A 20,020-nucleotide genomic window follows, 5' to 3' on the forward strand; every position below is an offset into this window, starting at 1 on the left:
TATTATTTTTAATTTGTTGAAAAGTATAAGAAAACAACTATATAATGCTTAAGGCAGGCTATAAAAATGAAGCTATGGTTGGGAGTGGTAGCACATGTCCTCAATCCTAGCACTTGGCAGGTAGAAGAAACAGGAAGATCTATGAGTTTAAGGGTAGCCTAGGCTACAGAGTGAGTTCTAGGGCCAGAGAGGGTTACATAGTATAGCCCTGTCTAAAAAGTCCAAATATTCCAAAAATGAAATTATCAGTTCTACTCTTAGTCCATGCTGCTAGCTAAAATGCTAGTTTAAAATATTTAATTCTAGTTCACACTGATCAGCTTCTAAAATATTAAGTCTGCAACTAAGCCTTTGTAAGTAAAGTTGGCAGAGGGCTACTGTGGGTTTATCACCTCACACCTTCGCACTCATTCATTAAGTGTGTTCCACAACTGCATTTCAGACATCTTCATGCAAGGATCCAGGTGGATCCCTGTGTACAGTAAATGTCTTACAGAGAAAGAGTCGACCCAGTACTTGTGACTAGAAGAATGTGGAGTGAGGATGCAAGCAGAGACAGTTTGAGAAAGGAGTCATGATATCCTCTTCTTGGAGCACAAGCACACTTGCTGACTCAGACCTGGCACTTCTTAATGAGCCATAGTTATTCTGACGATTTAAACAGTAATGTGGTCTAAATGATACTTGGCTTTGAAAAGACAACAGGAAGGCCAATAGATCACTGTATTCCAAATGATATAACTTTACTAAATCATTTGTGACCTTTACAACCACCAGGGCCTGCAGAGAGGGCCACTCTGCAGTTCCAACCAGAGGAAATAGTTGAAATGAAGTGATACCCTGCACTTCCTTCCCAGACCCATACTCACCTGGCTGATGTTTACAGATGACCCATAGGGTTTGTAGTCTCACTAAGCCCAGGATGGGTTCCTGGCAACGTGGTGGGCGGCTCTGCTGACGCAGCAGAGACCTTTTCTTCTTCTCTTCTCTTAAGGCAGGCTGCTTTGGGGTTGAGGTTCCTCTCTATAGCAGAAGGAGAGAACTGGCATCATTATGGAAGAAGGCAAACCAAGGTCAGGCAGGTGGCAGCGAGACCGACCCTCTAGGCCTGACTGGTGTCTTACCCAGGCTTGCTCAGATTTGTGGTTATCTTCCTGCTTAGGCCACCAAAGCAGGACAAAGATCGTTAGGTCTTAAGCTGAACAAACTGCTGTTCTTTTGGTGATGATGATCAATCTCTTAATCAGCCATGTCATGCTCACACTAAAACTTTAGTATTAAATGAGATACAAGAATTCCTAGTTAACTACTTTGTATTTTCTCTATTTAATTATTATTTAGTCTCTTAGGGTTTACTGTTTCAAATTAACATGTTAATCTAGGCAGTGCTATCATTTGTCAGTCAAGTTCTCCTTAGAGTCCTTTCTATGACAGAGTACACTGAATTAATGTAAAGGTCGGAAGCCCAATTTGTACTTAGGAAGATATCTGTGCTGTATTTCAAATTTACCAGTTTAGAAAACTATTCCTTTGTAGGGAACACATGAATGCAAGAGAGGCAGATGACTACAGCATTTCTTCCTTTCCTATTCTGATACAGCACATGCTTATTACAGAAACAAAAAATATGTAAAAAGATGTTATAAGCAAGATACCTATGATTACTCTTCCCTCCCTCCCTCCCTCCCTCCCTTCCCTCCATTCCTTCCTTTTTTTCTTTTTTGAACAACATAGAACAAGACGAAAGAGTTCTTTCTGTGGTTGTGGTATAGCAAGGAAGGCACTAAAACTTCTTATAGAAGATAGCCAAAATGTGATGTGTGATATACATGTATGTCTCTGAGCAGTCATAAGAACAGGGCTATCAGCATAAGAAATGAAGTTTCAAACCTAAGCTCCCACATGATTGCTCAAATTTTCTTTAACTGTAGATGTATGTGATATGATGTCCTCTTCTGGTGTGTAGATATAAATGTAGACAAAGACCCATAGACATAAAACAACGTATCTTTAGTAATGGAAAAGTAAGAATGGGTATCTTGTTTATGACAGTTCCTTATATAATTTTTGTTTCTGTTATAAGCCTATACTATAGGAGGTCAAGTGCCAGGGGGCTGGAGGGATGGCTCAGTGGTTAAGAGCACTGACTGCCCTTCCAGGGGTCCTGAGTTCAATTCCCAGCAACCACATGGCTCACAACCATCTTTAATGAGATCTGATGCCCTTTTCTGGTGCATCTGAAGACATCTACAGTGTACTCATATACAATAAATAAATAAACATTAAAAAAAGGAGGTATAAATAAACATAAAAAAATAAACATAAAAAAATGCTATACACATTAATTTATAAAGGGGCCATTTAAAACTAACCTGTAATAAATATAGTAGTTATAGAAATTGCATTTTTGTTTCTGAGATAGGGACTCACTATGTAGCCTGGCTGCCCTGGAACTCACTATGTAGACCAGGCTGGCCCCAAACTCAAGAGATCTGCTTGTCTTTGCCTCCAAAGTGCTGGGATTAAAGGTATGTACCACTAAGCCCAGAAGATGTTACATTTTAAAAATGTCTTATTTTTTAGAAATGGGTGCTTGGCTTGATGCTCATAGCACAGCTCTCTTCGTTAATGTTTCCTCTACTAAGGAAGGTAAGTGTATTTGAGTGTGTACATTTTAGTGCCTACCTGTAGTTAACATCTTAGTTATAAAAAGAAAAGGGCTTCTATGAACTACATCTGATACAGAATGATACAATATTCATTTACATTCTGCTTCTCCAAGACCCAGCATTCAAGGAAAATGCATAAAACCTATACAATTATGAGAAGAATTAATGAAAGCAGAAGTATTTTATTCTTATTAAGGATTTCTAGTAAGTATAAACAGTGTGTTTGTCATTTAGATGAAAAATATCAACCTGAGGCTGGAAAGAGGGCTAAGTGGTTATGAGCACACACTTTCTTGCAGAGTGGCTTACAACCAGCAGTAACTCTAGTGTTGGGGATCCAATGTCTCTGGTCTCCTTGGGCATTGGCACTCACATGCACATACCCACATACACAATTAAAAATAATTCTTTAGACAACAATGACTTTCCCTTTTGTGGTTCTGGAATAAACTTCTGCATGCTCAGACTGTACTGTAGCACTCAGATGCACACATAACCCAAGTGCTGCTCTGCCTAAGAGGAGGAGCTTGTCTTTTGATAGGTATCATGGAATTGTTGAGACTATGGTCTCATGACCAGAGACTAAGGGTAAATTAGAATGTCAACAAAGTGAGACTTGAAGGTTTTCAAAGGGAACAGTTTCTTATTTCTCTTCTAGTGGACCACAGCTAACTATGACTCTTTTCATAATAAGACATAAGGGGCACAACGTAATAGCTGAGAAGAACCAGAGCCTCCAACTTGACATGTTAGGGAAGATCTTGTAGAGTCTGAGAGTCAGACAAAGAATAGATAGAACTAGAAGAAAGACTATGCTAGCAGACTCTATTTCAAGTATCTAGAGCTTTGATAACAAGAACAGTAGCAGCAGCGGCAGCTCCAAAGGCCTGTTACTCTCTTATATTCTTGATGTGATGAGCAGCCCCGGCCAATGTGTTACATAGCTAGGAAGGTCTGATACAAATCTAAGTGGAACCAGATTCCTGTATTTTCATGAAAAGTTTTATCTACTGAAGTTTTGGCTAATTCAATAATCATTTCTTTACATTACTATGGCAAAGCAAGTATCTATGCTATCATGACTCCATGGAGATATATGCCGAGATAAGAATTTCAGTGATAGTTTCCTTATATAGCTGTTCTTCTAGTTAACAGCTGACTTTTTTTTTCTTCTATTTTTCATATGAAATCACAATCCTCACTCAATGTGGTAACACAGCAACAAAGAACGCTTATCAGCATGTTTTTATAAACACTCAAATACATTGCATTATTCATTAGTTTTATTTTCTTTCCCTGGGGCTCTTTACTCAGAGGTAAGCCCCCTCTAGACCCAAAAGTTGACACAGGTTTCATAGCTGACTTGCCTATGCAAGAACTTCCCTGGGCCCCGAAGCTTTATTTTCTGGTGTATGTCCCTATTGCAAAGTTTGCGATCCAAATGTTTTCTAAGATACATGGGAGGCAAGGTTGTGAGAAGGCATTCCTCAACTGTCTCAAGAATCTAGAACTGTCCCAAACTGATAGCACTGGGATCTTGTTTCTTTGTCACTAGATGATTTAAATCTTGTCCCTAGAAGCTTTAGAATAATCTTTTAAACCCGAGCGTGCTGAACTCTCGTGATGATGGTCTTTATCCTCAGGTCTTAAATAATATTTATTTCCTGTATATGTGCATACAGGTGTGTCAGGCTTAGTAGCTCTTGTTTTTAACTGTTAAGCTATCCTGCTGGTTCTATCTACTGTCAGGGCACCTTTAAGCCATTCTTTTTAGAATAATATTAAATCCTAATCTTGAGACACATATTGTGTGAGCTTTAGAAATAAGCTTGTCAGTTACCACTACTGTACTTACTTCCCACCCTGTGCCTTTTTTTGTTCTTTTGTCCTGTTGCATTAATGCCATTTTAATTCATTTTAATGGACAACAGAAAGAGTAGAGCATTATCAGTACACACACACTCCATTTGCCATGTTTGATCTGCCTTGCAAACTAATATCCTGGGGTTGGGGTCTGGATACATGTTTGGAAGAAGACCTCAAATGATTATAGTACCAGCCAGACCTAAGAACCACCATCATTCTCCATTTTCCACCACTCTTATTGTTTGATAACTTACTGAAGTTACAAGATGAGAATGCAAACCTGAGGACCACAATGACATTTACTAGGAACAGAAACGAGCATCACCGTGACAGTGGAAATGCTTAAATGGCAATGGAGAGATCAGATGGGGTTTTCTACAATGAATAAGAAAGCACAGAAAATGATCTGGGAGAACCCCAGGATGACTGCTAGCCTTAGGACTGCTGCCAACTTAGGAGGCTCCAGGTTGGGGTTGGTCAGATACTAAGTCAGGTAAACAAAAGTGTGTCATTACAGAAACTGCTGGCTCAGGACTGCAGTGTACCGAGCCTTCCTAAATGAACATATTATCAAATGTCCCAACTGCTGCAGATACAGTCTAGGCAAAGATAACTACACCAAGCTTAAAGACACTGCCAAGTATTAGGCACAGGAGCTGATGAGATATGGGGCTGAGGGCGTCTGAATTTTTTGTAAGATAAAGGCTCTGTCAGCCCCTGACTTTATTGATATTTTGCTATGTTTGTAGACAGGAGCCTAGCATAACGGTCCTCTGAGAGGTTTCATCCACCAGCTGATGGAAACAGATAAATGAGGTGGAACTCAGCAGTCTTGTGGAAGAGTGGAGGGAAGGAATGAGGGAGATGGAGTGGTCAAGCACACCATAAGAAGACCTACAAAGTAAACTAACCTGGGCCCGTGAGGGCTCAGAGACTGAACCATCAAACAATGAATGTGCATGAGCTGGAGCTGGCCCTCACACATATATGTAGCAGATGTACAGCTTGTTCTTCAAGTAGGTCCCCTAACAATTGGAAAGGGGGCTGTATGACTCTGTTGTAGGCCTTTGGGTCCCTTTCCTATATAGCTGGGCTGCCTTGTCTGGCCTCAGTGGAAGAGGATGAGCTTAGTCCGACTGTGACTTGATGTACCAGGGTGGGTGGGTACCCATGGAAGGTCTCTCCTTCTCTGAGGAGAAGGGGAAGGGGAACGGGAAGAAGGGTGTAAGGTTGGGCCTGGGAGGAAAGGAGGGAGGGGGGCTTTGATCAGGCTATAAAGTGGGTAAATCAACAATTATTAGAGAAAAAACAGATAAAGGCTTTGGACTTCAGGCTGATTAGTCTGAAAATTGAAGAAAAGGTCTTCCTCGGATTAAAGCAATCCTTTGGACAGTTGGAGTTCAGTGTATCTCTAACTAGTTAACTCATCTTTACTTAGTAAAGAGCTCCTTAGATTTAGACAGCTCCTAACACGTGAAAAAGTCAGAACTATATTCATAACATGATAGTTATGAGGTAGTTTGGTAAGTAGCTGGACAAGCCTGGACATCCTTTCAGGCTTGGTTTTCCTGCTCTGTGTCTGCAGAGGACTGCTGCAGAGTCAAATGTTACAGATGAGCTGAAGAGAACACACCCAGGACTTCCTCACAGGTGCCCTGTTGCCTTCAGAGTGGGGCCATGTGTTCATTTAGACACAGCTCCAGAAGGGTGTGTGTGCATGACCTGAGAATGGTTGGTGAAGGAAGGACAATGCTCCTGCTCCGGTCAGGTGGGCAGCAACCAGCCTCTGTGTCTCAGAGGAGGCTGCCGTCTGTAAGATCTGTCTTATGAACAGTTTTATCTGTCACTTCTAGAGTTTTGAACAGGATGAAAACACACCTGACTTTAGGAGCAGGATGACTATGCATCAAACATATTAGACATACACAGAAATGAATTTTTAGCTACTGGTAATTGTGCAGCTGTCGAGTACTTGCCTACTGTGCTCTGTTTGTCTACCCAATACATTTAGATAATCTAACACAAATGGGAGAGAGTTGTTCACAAGCATAGAGACTTGTGGCCCAAAGCCACATTCCTTGCAAAAACGTTGCAGGTAAAACATTTAGAGGACTGTTGAAAACAGATAGAAAGTGGAAGCTCATGGGCAGAAATCTCCACTATTTGATAACTGCCCAACACAGATGAGGTACTGTGACAAATGCATACTAAACAAATGAAGTTTAAAGATTTTCAGGATCCCATCAGACTTTATGACATAGTAAACTAGATTGTTGCCTTGGTCAACAGTGTAAGCGCTTTCAAATCACTTAGTGTTGAGAAGGAGCGAATACGGCAGTGCAGCGAGGAGGGCAAGTCTAGACAGTTGAGGTCACAAGCTGCCAGTAGGTTAATGCTGTTTGGTCTTTGCCACATTTCCTAGAACCTCTATAAGTTTGTGGAGAGCTCTCAGTCTGTAGATACTGAGTCTCAAAACTACAGGGAGACTTGAATCCTGACGGCACAGAGGTGTTCAGAGAGCTGTCACATGACTTGCCTAAGCTAAGCAGTTAAATGTTTGCATGTCTCTGATGCACTGACTTTGACTTACCTCTGACTTGCTGTTCTAGACTAAGGATAACTGCCACGGCCTGATGGAGAATGAGAAGTTTCGTCTGAGGTTTTTCACTCTTCAAATGAAGCTGACACATTCGGCCAAGCTCCTTGAATGCCTCATTAATATCCCGCACACGCAGGCGCTCTCTGGCATTGTTAGCCATCCGCCTTTCCTTTTCTCTTTCGATTTTCTGTTCTGGATTCAGATCCTCATCTTCGTTGGTACTGCTAGAAAAGAGCAGCAACAGTGTTTATGAGCTTCCCTGTCGATATGCTGATTGTGCAAATTAAAAATTATAACGGTAGAATGGAAATTATAATCCCTACTAGAAAGGAGCAACAGCTGTACTTAATGTAACTGATATTCCTTTCCTTTCTTCAATATACCTGAATAGTCATTTAGTTAAGCTGTACTCATGTATTTTAATACATTTTCATCACACATTTTAGCATAAGGCCTCACCGAGAAAGCAAATTATTTGTAAATAAGAAACAAAACTAAATTCTACTACCTTGTTATTCAGACCGGATTCAATGATCAGCATTACCAGAACTAACTAGTTCAACACATACTTTCAAGTTCTACCCTTAATCTATAGATTGAGAAGAGCATTAGCAGGTTCCCCACTGACCTACTGCACAAAGGACAGAAGACGAGAGACAAAGGGTCTCAAAACATAAGTAACTATGATGATGAAAACAAAACAAAACAAAACAAAACAAAAAACCTGGGCAAATTGGAATAAAAACACCCTTTGAAGTACAGCCTGGCTTATCATTATCTCTAGCTATTGGTACATCAGTAAGACTGAGCAGCTGTGAAAGGCACTCTAGCCCACAAAACTCTAAGTATCTATGCTCTGGAAAGTCTGTTGATTCTAATGGACATACAGAGGGATGCAAATTATCTGTTAAAAATTTCTCAGAATAAAACCATGAGTTAGGTTGCCCAAACGTGGTCTCAGAATTCCCTGACTGAATTTACTTTCTCATTTACGTTCTTCATGTGAGTAAGATGCATACTAAAACCACAGGACTGCCTAGATTCACTTTTCTCAAGAGAGACACTTAAGGCTTTGAAAGCTATGAGAATGTCAGAGGCAAAGAAGCTCTTTGTTAGGTGTGTAAACGGAAGAAAGGTCACGGGTAGCTTCTGTCTGCTCTGTCGTTGCAGTCTCCTCTGCATTCTCACCTAGCACACAAAATTGGTAGTTTAAATATCAATAGCTGTATGTGATAAATAAATCGTTGATAAATGACTCACATACCATAAAATAGGATGCACTGAAAATACATTTAAGTCAAGCTGGGTTTGGCGGATCATGTCTGTAATCCCAGCACTTGGAAGACTGAGGCAGGAGGATCACGAGTTCGAGAACAGCCTAGTTACATTGTTTGAAAAACAATAATACAGACATGTGTGCACAAACAAAATCACTTAACTTTAATGTAAAACTAAAACAAAAAAATCTGAAGAAAGATACACAAATTATTAGAAACTAATGTATTAATGGGTCCACATTTAGGATTGGAAGAAAATCAAGTTCAATTTCTAGAAAACTTTTCTTAAGAGTATCACTTTATCTGGAACACTTTCTCTTTTATATTTTTCTCAAATTACTGCTGAAATCAGAGAACAGCAAATCTCTATGAAGGACCAAAAGGTAACTATTTCCTGTTCTGTGAGACAGATGGTACCAGTGGCAATGACTCAAATCTTCCAATGTACAGCAAACCCAGCCATAGATAACACGAAACCAATGCATTTGGTGGTTTCTAGTAGCACATAATAAGCAACAGGCTGGTGCTTGCATGGATCACTCTAGATTTTGCCATATACTTAGTTCTTTAACAGATCAAATATTATTGGTGGGCATACAACAACAGTTTAACCTGTCATTGTCTTTTTTATAAACTATGAGCAACTGAGAAACAATAGGCAGTTCTTTTTTAGATGAAAACACAAAGAGGTGCGAAGATGAAATGGATAGATATAGATTAAAACAAACGAACAAGCCTGCACAGTCTGGCACCTAGAATGTAGCTGGTTATTACTAACTCATGTCTTAAGCCTTTTTTCTTCTGGGAAAACACATGAGCTCTAAGGACTGGACACTAACATATACCTTGTTCTGCCTCGGGATGAGACCTTGATGTCTTTCTGGGAGGATTCATCATCTGATTTCATATCATCTGATGAAGGAGGTTCATGAAGGTTTTCATCTTTTTCTTTGTTTTCAGTCTTGATTTCTGTTGGAACAACACTTCCAGACTGATTTTGTACGCCACCTACCAAAGAGACAAAGGAAACATAAAACGTAAGACTAGAGTCATGTTTTAATGAGGATGATTCCAAGCTTTCTAGAGGGCAGATACCCTCAGGGTTATGCTGTATGAAACCTTCTGGAGTCAAGAGAAAGTCCAATATGTAGACCAGAAAAAACGTGTCACAAACTCGTGGTCAAAAATGACAAGACAGTCACCTCTAAAACTTTCTGGTGCTTTATGGTTCAGTTCTGTGTTTGAGGCAGCAACAGTACTTGACAGGACCGAATGATTGCCATTGAGACTGACCGAATCTTCCCGATGAGTTCCGACCTAAAGTGAAAATGATCAGAAAGAAATCAACAGTGGGCAATTTCTATTTTATTTTATTTTATTGTGATAGACCAGGCGACAGTCTGATCTTGAAATCCTTAATTCAAGTGACTCTCCTGCCTCAGTCTTCTGAATAGCTAGGATTACTTCTGAATAGCAGGATTATAGGCATGCACTACTTCATTTGTCTTTGTGTAAGTCTTATACATGAATTCATAGAGAATATAATCTGAATTCAACAACTATTTTTGGGTATTACTTTTTCTGAATTTCAGTGAACATTTCAAAATACTTGATAGTAGTAAAATATTTGAATCAAAAAAATAAGTTTCAAATTTTGTATTCCATACAGTGTAGTTAGGAAAAGACAAAAGGGCTGCCAGTGAATTCTGCATTCTAGCTACTATACCACCATACGGCTTCAAACAAGCTATTAGAAATAATATACAAGCCTCAGCATTAGAGAGCCTTGGAAACCTACTGTGCATACCGGCTCAGGTGCTGAGTAAAATAGCCCTGCACTGAAGGCACTAATGGTATTCATCTAACTGAATCTTCCCACATATACAGCAGCTTGTTTTTCCTTCCTTCTTCCTGCAATGCAAGCCTAAAGCAAAATGAAGGCTTTGCATCCCTGGACAATGAAATCCCCATAATCTATCCTTAAGCTTCAAACAAACTTAACCCAAGCTGTAGCTGACCCAAACACCAACCATTAGATACTGCACTATTTTAAGAGAAACATGTTACAAATAAAGCTTCTTCCTAGAACAGTAGCAGACTAGTCAGAATATTAAGCTTTAGTTAAATAGTTTACTGCCTGGATTATTTAGAACTACTGTTTCCCAACAGATTCTTCAACCTTAACAAGTTATTAAGCATCGAATACCTCAAGTAATTAGTGTAGCTTTTATCTTTTATGACTGGATTTTACCCTAATATGTATCTTTGTGTGGGTTTATCTGCTGTTTTCCTATAAGCTAAATAAAAGAACCTAAGGCAGAGTTTCAGGCTATTGTGCCATTTGGCAATGGTCTGATTAGAATATATTAGGTAGACATCCACCATACTTCTAATGAAATTCTTTTCTTTATCTTTATCCTTATCTTTAATGTTCTACAAAGTTACTATCAAAATTGCCTGAGGATGAGTCACCGCTGAGAATTACTGTCACTACTCCCTTTGGAGGGTCAAAACTGCACTACCCCTCCCCCTACATGTACACTTCATCATACATTGATTTCTTCAGCCCTGATAATTTCTGCTTATAACTAACATTCTAAACTATAACGAAAACAAAAGAAATGGACTTATAAACTTTAAAGTAGGCAAATATTTACTTTGAATTACACAAGAGAAACCCAGGATGGGCAGTAACTGCTGAATTCTGTTCAGAGACAAAGTATCTGCGGATTTCCCATTTCCTCTTATTTTAATAGCACCATTAAAACAACAAAAAGCCTTTTTGCAACTTAAATAATAAAAGCATATTCTATTGACCCTCTTCCAGAGAGAAGACTCCGTGGGCAAAGGGTCATTTCCTTTCTTTAAGGAAAATAAGGAAGGAATTGTAATGTAAATGCTAGCCAGTATTTTTGCCTCAATGGAACAATCCAAAGTTATTTTCTTACAGGAACTCACATTACTGGCCTCCAAAAAAAAAAAAAATTCAATTGGCATATGTAATAAAAATATAAACCTTTTAAAAATGGACTCAGACTAGTAGACACTTGACGTGAGGCATTTCTCATGTTAATGCAGCCAGCAGAAACCTTTTCTAGGTAACTTGATTCCCTTTGCAAATGGCCCTCATATATTTTCTGAAGAATTTGACTTCCACAGCTTTTATAGTCTTCTTTAACCCTTGCCCACCCTGGCTCCCACATCCTTCCTTTAATCTGTGGCTTCACATTGCCATGGCTGTCTACATGAACAACAGGTGTATAAACAGTTCTTTGTCTGCACCCAGAGCCTGTGGGCCAGGCAGATAGGACTATTTTAATTGTTCAACTTGTTAGCATACAGCTGACAGGCTGCTACTGTTGGAAGAATAGCAGGAAGGCAAACCTGTAGGCCTGCTATGTTCTAAATTTCAATTTCTATAAGAACCTCATTTCAGAAGAAAAGATCCAATCCACTAAATGACTTTGGCTTGCACAAGGAACCTTCACAATCTGTTTACTGTCTGACTTCTATGGAATAACTTAGAAGAAACTTCATTTAATCTGGCCAATGACTTTAGTACTCATAATAGAAAATGTTTAATTAGTTGATGAGTTAGAGAACAGACTTCAACCTTCTTAACATAAAGTTCTCTGGTTCTAATAAACTGTTCATTTGTACTGTTTGTTGATTACTGTTTTAATTGATCTGTTATTAATATATAGGCTGATTAAAGATTTTTATATATGCAGTTTAAAAATATTCTCCTGGCTTAATTATTTGTTGTTTCCTCACTCCTTATTTATTTCCTTAAGTATATAACCTCTATTATTATTTTTAAAAATTCAAAGTATTTTACATTTAAAAATATTATCGAAACTCTTAAAAATTAGTTAAAAGTGAACTCAATGAAAACAAAAAATTAAGAGGTTTCCATTTAGGGAAAAAAATGAACATTGGGGGTAGTTATAAGTATGATTCTTTTATTCAGTTGAAACCCAGACACATAATTTCTATAGTATGGAACCCCATACTAGAATTAATTCCTGCTCAAAAGAAAATAAAGAATATTGAAAGTTAGGAGGGCTGAAAGGATCGCTCACTTGGCCTTGCAAATGTGAGGTCAGATACCTAGAACACACACAGGAAGCTGGTTGTGGCAACACATACACATAACCTGACTGACAGAGACCTATATGGTAAGTTTCACTGATGGAAGACCCTGCCTCAAACAAAAGGTAGTGATTAAGAAAGCCACGAATGGTGGTGCACTACTGAATCCCAGCACTTGGGAGGCAGAGACAGGTGAATCTCTTGAGTTCCAGGCCAGCCTGGTCCACAGAGTAAGTTCTAGGGCAGTCAAGGCTATATAGAAAAACTCTGTCTTGAAAATCCAAAACCAACTAACTAACTGACCCCAAGGTTGTCCTTTGGCTTTTATACATAAACAAAATGAATGTGCAAATATGTGCAGTCAACTTGCTCTACACAAAGATTTTTATTTTATTTTAGTTGACAAAAGGCCAAGACAACTAACAATAAAATATCATTCCATTCCTTGACATCAAAAACCTCAAGGGATATCAAAAAATAATTAAGAAAAATGTGTGTATTAAATTTCCAAAGGTCTTGTAATAATGAAAGTAAGAGACCCATGGTAAGAACTCCTTTTAAGAATTAAAATGTCGTTTCCTATCACTGCACACGCTGTACATATTTGGAGGTCAGAGGACAATTTGTTAAATCCGTTCTCTCCTTTCGTTTTTAATGTGGACACAGGGAATTGAACTTGGTTCTTCAGGATTACACCGTCTGGGGACAGATGCCTCGGTGGCACCTTGTTAATCTCAGTAATTTTTAGGAATGGCATCAAGATTCAATGGTAAACACAATGACCTCAATCTTTGAGGCTTTGTCTCAGAGAGGGGGAATAAGATTAAGAAAAAGGAAAACAAACAATAAAAAAGAAAACCCAAACCCCCAAACAAAACCATGCCAACCCCTATTTTATATACTGATACATCAATTTATGATCAAAGTAAGGAACTGACACAGTAGGCCCGTGGATAAATTGTTTTTGTTTTAAATAAAGAACCTATTTCTGTAATAATACTAGAAATTAGTTGTGTCATTTTTTCGCCCCACATATTATCGAAGGCTGCTTTATTTCGCAGTGTCAGAACTGAGTTGCTGTAGAGATGCGGGGAGCTCCATATTGGAGCTTTCAATCAAGCGTGCCCTAGACTTAATCCCTATTCTTACCACAGAGTTAAGTAGTGTGACAGATTATATAGCATGCAAAGATAGCTACACTCCTTTCTTTCCCTCACAGTGAATGTAAGAATGAACGGAAGAAAAGAAAGCAGTATTATATTTAAACCGACAGTAATGTTCTTAGAATAAACCCACTGCAGTATTTACATGTCTGCTGAGTTTCTGAAGATACTTGTGTCTATCAGGATAACTACTCTAAGTTATAAATGGAGTAATAAAAATGAAATGTTTTTAAGAAAGATTATTTTATAAATCCTATAATAAACTAATTACTTCTGTGGTCATTTTACAACTATTTTTAGGCGTCAAACACAAATATTAACTAATGTTAAAGAAAAGGTATGAAAAGTAGTTTTAGTACCTAAAACCAGTTTTTCTTTTCACAATTAGAATATATGGTCATGAAGGACAAAAGAGACTCTTGAAGCTGAATGAAACAGACACAAACATAAACAAATCAAACATCTTTTGTGAACAAGGTGGGTCCTGAGCACATGAGCAAGTCTGTTGTCCTGTGATCACCAGCCTATTTCATCCTCGGTCTTCACTCAGACTCACAGCTAACAAGCTGGCCTTGGGGGCAAGAGATGAGCACTCGCTCACTGAGGGGTTCAGACTGTGTCAGATACTTTCCGAATATAATAAGCCTTGTAGCAATGTATGAGCTCTACAACTAAAGTACTGCTGACTGCATATAATGTAGAGAAGTTAGACACTGTGTGGCAATTTACTTAGCAGTCCTGTGCCTTCTAAAGATAGTAAGAACTGACAAAATCTTGATACACACTGAGCAACAGCTCGGGGCTTAACTGTCATGGCCTGGATGGTGTTCTCAAAGAGCCAGATTAACAGGACTCTTTAGAAGATCTCTCTTTGTAGAATGTAGGCTTTTCCTCATCAGAATATCTCTGCATTGGGAAGCAGATACAGGCAGACTTTTGGGAGTCCAGCAGGGGCTACAAAGTGTTTTATTAACAGCAAGAAGATAAGAAAATGTTTATGAGGGGAGAAATGCACATTGCAAATGCTGTCAATAAGGCCAGCCTGAGATTTAAAATGTGATTTTCAAGTCACTCTGTAACATATCAGCAACTTCTTAATAGTCTGGTTAGTTTCTATTCCTGCAGCTGTAAAGTGCCATGTCACTAGTTTTGTTGTATCATTAACATTTTTTCATTTCCTTTTTGAGACAAGATGTCTTTATGTAGCAGTAGCTAGCCTTGAACTTAAGAGATCTACCTGCCTCTACCGCAGTGGCAGGATTAAAGACATGTGCCCCCACCAAGCCTAGCCAGACTAAAATTTTTCTAATAGTTATGGTGATAACAATTCATATCCATGTTTAATAATTCACAAATGTTTTTTATATTAGTTTATAAGCAAAAATGAATTTAGAAGGTGTTTAAGAATCCAATATATCCTGACACCCAAGACAAAACAATAATAAAACAAAACAGAAAACAACACCCCTAACTGCTAAGGCCCAAGGTGGAAATGCTGAGATCAGAAACCAGGTAGCTGTTGGCTGCTTTATGTGGAGGCCTAAAATGAATATACATGACACGAAAATGTGGCAACCCAGAGCCAATACTGCTCTACAGAAACCAGGCTCTCAGCACTGTAGCACGCAAACACTGTGGTGATACCCAAGTTCTAGCCTTGATCACACAGCTCAAAATCTGTTTCACAGAAAAAATATTTTGTAGCATGCGGTGAACTTTGAAAACCATGCAACAAACATGCAAACACACGGTATTACTTATACAGCAGGCTCAAAATGAACCTTTAAAAATAATTTGGATTAAAAAAATAATGCAAAACATTCAACATGGAATTTTTTTATGTATATGACTTTTGAAGTCTATTCTTTTTCTTTTCTAAAGAATTATCATGTTTTTAAAAAAATTATTTTATTCTAAGTGGATTAATCTAAAATAGTTTCCTTTCTTTGTTACCTAACAATCACTGTAGTTGCTCCCTTATACCAGTTTTCCCCCCTTTATTTGGGAAAGAGGCTAAATTTGTACCTGTACAAATTAAGTTTCACCTTAAAACTTTCTGCAACTGAAGTTAAATTCCAGATAGTAACAACCAGCTTTTCTAGTCTAGAAAATTTTTCTGAATTAAGAAAATTCCTTACTAGACTAGGTTTTATTTTTTGTTTTTCTAAACTGTGGTGCTGAAGACTGAACCTAGGGCCTCATACATGCTACAGAAGTGCTTTACCATTGAGCCCATCTCCAACCTCCTTTTTACTTTGAAATAGGGTCTCACTAAATTTCCCACACTGGCCTTGAACTTGCTTTTCTCCTGGATGAGCCTCTGGAATGGCTGAGATGACAGGCCTGTGACATGGTCCCAGCTAGATGGGCCTTTACAACAACTCCGTCTTACTTTGCTCACCATGCTAGCCACCCTTCTTATTCATTGTCCAAGGCATGCACTGCCACTCCAATGATTGCGTATCAGAAAAAAAGACCTGGCCGAAGCTAACAGATCTCTGTACAAAGTTTCTTCTATTTCTATGTGCCAACAGCAGAATTTTACAGGCCAAACAGAAGCCTTACTGAAGACAATAAAGGAAAACTTAAAAGGTTCCTTTTAACTTTCCTTTCAAGAGAGATGCCACCCTCCCCAACTCTTTTCTCCAAAATGTCATGAAAAATAAAATTAGGGTAACAGGGATTATAAAACACATATAAAATGACTATGATTTACCATTGAAGCTGATCGACTGTTTGTAACAAGGCTTGATCCTCCATAGTTTGAATTGAGGTTCCCAATTGGTGCATTATGGGATGGTCCCAATAAACTGTGTATATCACTGTGGCTAGTAGGCAGACTGGTAGAAGGTCCAACTGCATGATTCCGTAGCACATGGATAGCATCATCCAGCCTGTCTAAACGGTCTTCCATTCGAGACTGCTGTAAGGATTGAAAACAACATGGGAGGGGGGAAGGGAGGAGTTACCAGCAGTGTATCTACTCAATTTACAATTTTACATCTTCTATTCAGGAATATATGGAAGGCAGCAAGTGCAATGAAGTATCAATTAGTTTCAAAACCAACTACCTGAACTTCAAATCAACAACAAAAAAGGCAGCTCTCTGCGGACTATGATGAATTTTCAAAGCTGCAGATACAAGTCACTGCTTTATGAGATGAATTTACCAATCTATCATGAGGTTATTTCTTTTAGCTTCTATAATACACAAAGTGTACCATGTCAATACTCAATTATAGCTGATAGAAAGGGAGAAACTGTACAATGGTCTGGGAAAGATGTCAATTTTAGGAAAGGCACTAAAATCTATTTGAGTTTCAAGTGAGTAGAACACACCTATCTTTGATAGTGTATACATATAGGTAAGCTCTTTAACAAAACTGAAGGAAAGACATCCACTACCCATGGGCCACACATGCTTTATACACAAACACATTAGAATTTTGAAAACCAAAAGCACATGCCAGTATAGCTCTAAAAGGAAGTCACTGTAAACAAGACAAAAGTCTACTTCTACACACTGCTACAAGAGCTATAATGCTCACTGTTGGATTTTTTAAAATGACGCTGGAGTCTGTACAGCTTGATAATTTTAAATGAATAAGGGTCGTATAAGTAATTTAAACACACAAAAAGGCACCATCTAAATGAAATAGTACCTCACAGACATCCTTTAAGAAGGACATTGCATCTTGCAAATGCTCGTGAAGTTGCTGCTCAACTCGATTTTTCTGGCAAAGTCAAGACAGAACAGGAGGCAAAGCACAGGTTAAGATTAACTCCAACAGAGATGAGGAAATAGCTGATGTGCTTGTTGGCATAACCTGTTAGTAAAGTTAATGTGGACATCTGCAAAATCTACTTGTACTGAGTTCTGAAAAGGTTGAGATTTAATAGGGACTCATGAGATTAGCATCTAAACAGGACACACTGCTTGGGCTTGCTTGCAAAATATGTGAGAAAACAACTTTCCCTCACTTAAAATATTTCATTAGGCACAGAAAAAAAAAGTGTTTCTTGTTGGAACACAGAATTACTGAACAATGTGATTTAGAATCTCACCAGATCACACTCATGTTTATTTTTATTATATTTTGTGATTCTGGGTTACAAATGTAAACACACCAAAGCAACAGTAGTAAACATTCTACCACAAATTCTTTACCTTGGAATACTAGAACTGAGAAGGCTCCTCCACTGTCCTATTTGTCTGGCAAGCAATGCTGTACTTGTGTGATTTGTACATATTTATTACAAGAAAATATCAGAAATACTTCAATAATAATAATAATAATAAATTAACATAAAAGTCTAATATAAATATAATAAATACCATTATGAAATAATGGATTTGACTTTTCAATGTCTTTTTTTGGGTAAATTTCCTCTTACATATAAACATTGACAGTATAAAAAAATTAAGTCATATTTTTCAAAGAAACAAAAATCTTTCATACTCCTTTAATTCCAGTTGCCTGGATCAATCTAACATCCCCAAAAGCAAATGGCAATAAGGACACCCAAAATGATAGATATATTGTCTACTAAATCAGGCCATGCGTTAGCAAAGAATTCGTGTGTAATGCTGACCTACTGCTTCTTCTCTGCTATATAAGATTTAGTAACAACAACAAAAACAAAACCACTTCCAACCACAACAAACCCTTCTGTGCCATAAAGCAAAGTTCTGTAATGAGCAAGGTTCTTACCAGGGAGTGAAGTGAGTTTTCATAGCTCGGGGATGAAGGAGCTTGCCCTCCAGCTCTGGGCCACTGACTGGTACCTGTTAAACCAAAATGTATTCACATGTTTGGAATAACACTGTGTTATAGTAATGTTAAGGAAAGGGTAAAGATATTCAGTAATCATAAATAATGAAAACCTTGTTTACCCTTCAGCATATTATATGCAGCTTATAAGCATAAAACATCGAACAATTCTTTTCATTATTAATATGCCAATTTAGTAAGTTGAGCAAACAGGGAAAAAAACCTGTAAAACAGTTTCTTGCTTATATATTCTTTATAGACTTTGTCTACACACAAGTACATCTTTGAAAATGTGCATTCTTTAAAAATGTTTGCTTCCTCAATATGTATGGCTTTACAGTCTTTGATGACATTGATATTATCTGTTTCTCTATACCATAATCTGCTTAACTACCCACATCTCATAACTGGGTTTTTTTGTTTTTTTTTTGTTTTTTGGTTTTTGTTTTCATGTGAGACAGGATCTCACTATGTAGCCTTGGGTACCCTGAAACTCACAACACAGGTCCACCTGCCTCTACCTCCCAAGTGCTGGGATTAAAGATGTGTGCTACCATTCTCTGGCTGGGGTTCCACTGAGTAGCAATGCTACTGTGACTGCTGCTACAATGCACATAACTGTCTTCTCCTCTGGGAAGTACATTTCCGGAAGTACATTTCCAAAGGAGGTAGTGTTTTTCAACTTAAAGATTATACACATATTCATGTGCATCTTTTGATAGTGTACAAATGAAGCGGTTTTAAAGGCTAAAATAAAATGCACTGGGTGCACCAGCTTAAAAAAAATTAGGTGGGGTTACCTTAAGTTAAAGACCCCAAATTATTAAAACAACAAAAAAAAAAAATTCAATCATTTTGTCCCAATCTTCCTCCAACTCCTTATGTGATTAGTCTGGGACAGAAGCCAGATCAGTCATATCAGGTGTTCGGAAATGTTTGAAGACAGGGAAGTCAGTAGGCACACAAATGCCTTGAAAAGCAGACAGTTTCTGTGGTTCTTCATGAGCTTAGTGTTGAGGGTGCAGAGGGATGCATTGCATCATTCATGAGAAATCTGTACCCAGAAGACTGTATGTACATGTTTGGAACTGAGCCAGGGACTCAAATGTTTTATCACTCATTAACCATATATCCTAGCTATTTTTAGATACTGCTATAAACAAACCATGCAAATATCTACCTCTAAAATATCACCCATTTAACTATATATATATATAAAAACTACACATGCTTAAACTTACTCTGTCGTTGGTATAATTGTTATAGACTGGGCTATCCACATTATTATTAGTGTTACTATTGTTGCTGCTGCTATTGTTGACAGACTGGGCTATCCACTGTTACAACTCAAGGTTAAAGCAGAATATTAGCAGTGCTAAATCAGTGATAGATCTCTCTTTGAATTTCAAAATCTGAGCTACACTTCATGATCAAAGGTTCTAAAACTATACTAGTAACCTAATATTTGGTCACAACTGGGATATGTACAGTTATACAAGACAGAGCTAGCTCAGAAATTAGCACCATCATCTGGTAAAATTAAGAGTACAGGCATTTAGTGGAAGCTGGAAATGTAGCTCAG

At 38.1% G+C, this 20,020-nt stretch overlaps 1 protein-coding gene across 4 annotated transcripts in view; it reads right to left on the minus strand.

Annotated features, from left to right (window-relative positions):
- The window catches only part of TCF12 (transcription factor 12), a 241,240-nt gene that overhangs the window by 4,418 nt on the left and 216,802 nt on the right, over window positions 1-20,020 (minus strand). For 2 of the 4 annotated variants that reach the window (XM_080934436.1, XM_080934438.1), the window contains 7 exons: window positions 18,379-18,452; window positions 17,329-17,400; window positions 16,383-16,589; window positions 9,614-9,728; window positions 9,257-9,419; window positions 7,126-7,358; window positions 870-1,023 (listed from right to left, as the gene is read on the minus strand). In XM_080934436.1, coding sequence (XP_080790562.1) covers window positions 881-1,023; window positions 7,126-7,358; window positions 9,257-9,419; window positions 9,614-9,728; window positions 16,383-16,589; window positions 17,329-17,400; window positions 18,379-18,452 — 1,007 coding nt within the window. In that variant the 3' untranslated portion in view covers window positions 870-880. The remainder of the gene's footprint in view (window positions 1-869; window positions 1,024-7,125; window positions 7,359-9,256; window positions 9,420-9,613; window positions 9,729-16,382; window positions 16,590-17,328; window positions 17,401-18,378; window positions 18,453-20,020) is intronic. The other 2 variants (XM_080934437.1, XM_080934439.1) reach the window with 1 other exon arrangement.

This window comes from Micromys minutus, assembly GCF_963924665.1.
Source record: "Micromys minutus genome assembly, chromosome: 21".
Lineage (NCBI taxonomy): Eukaryota > Metazoa > Chordata > Mammalia > Rodentia > Muridae > Micromys > Micromys minutus.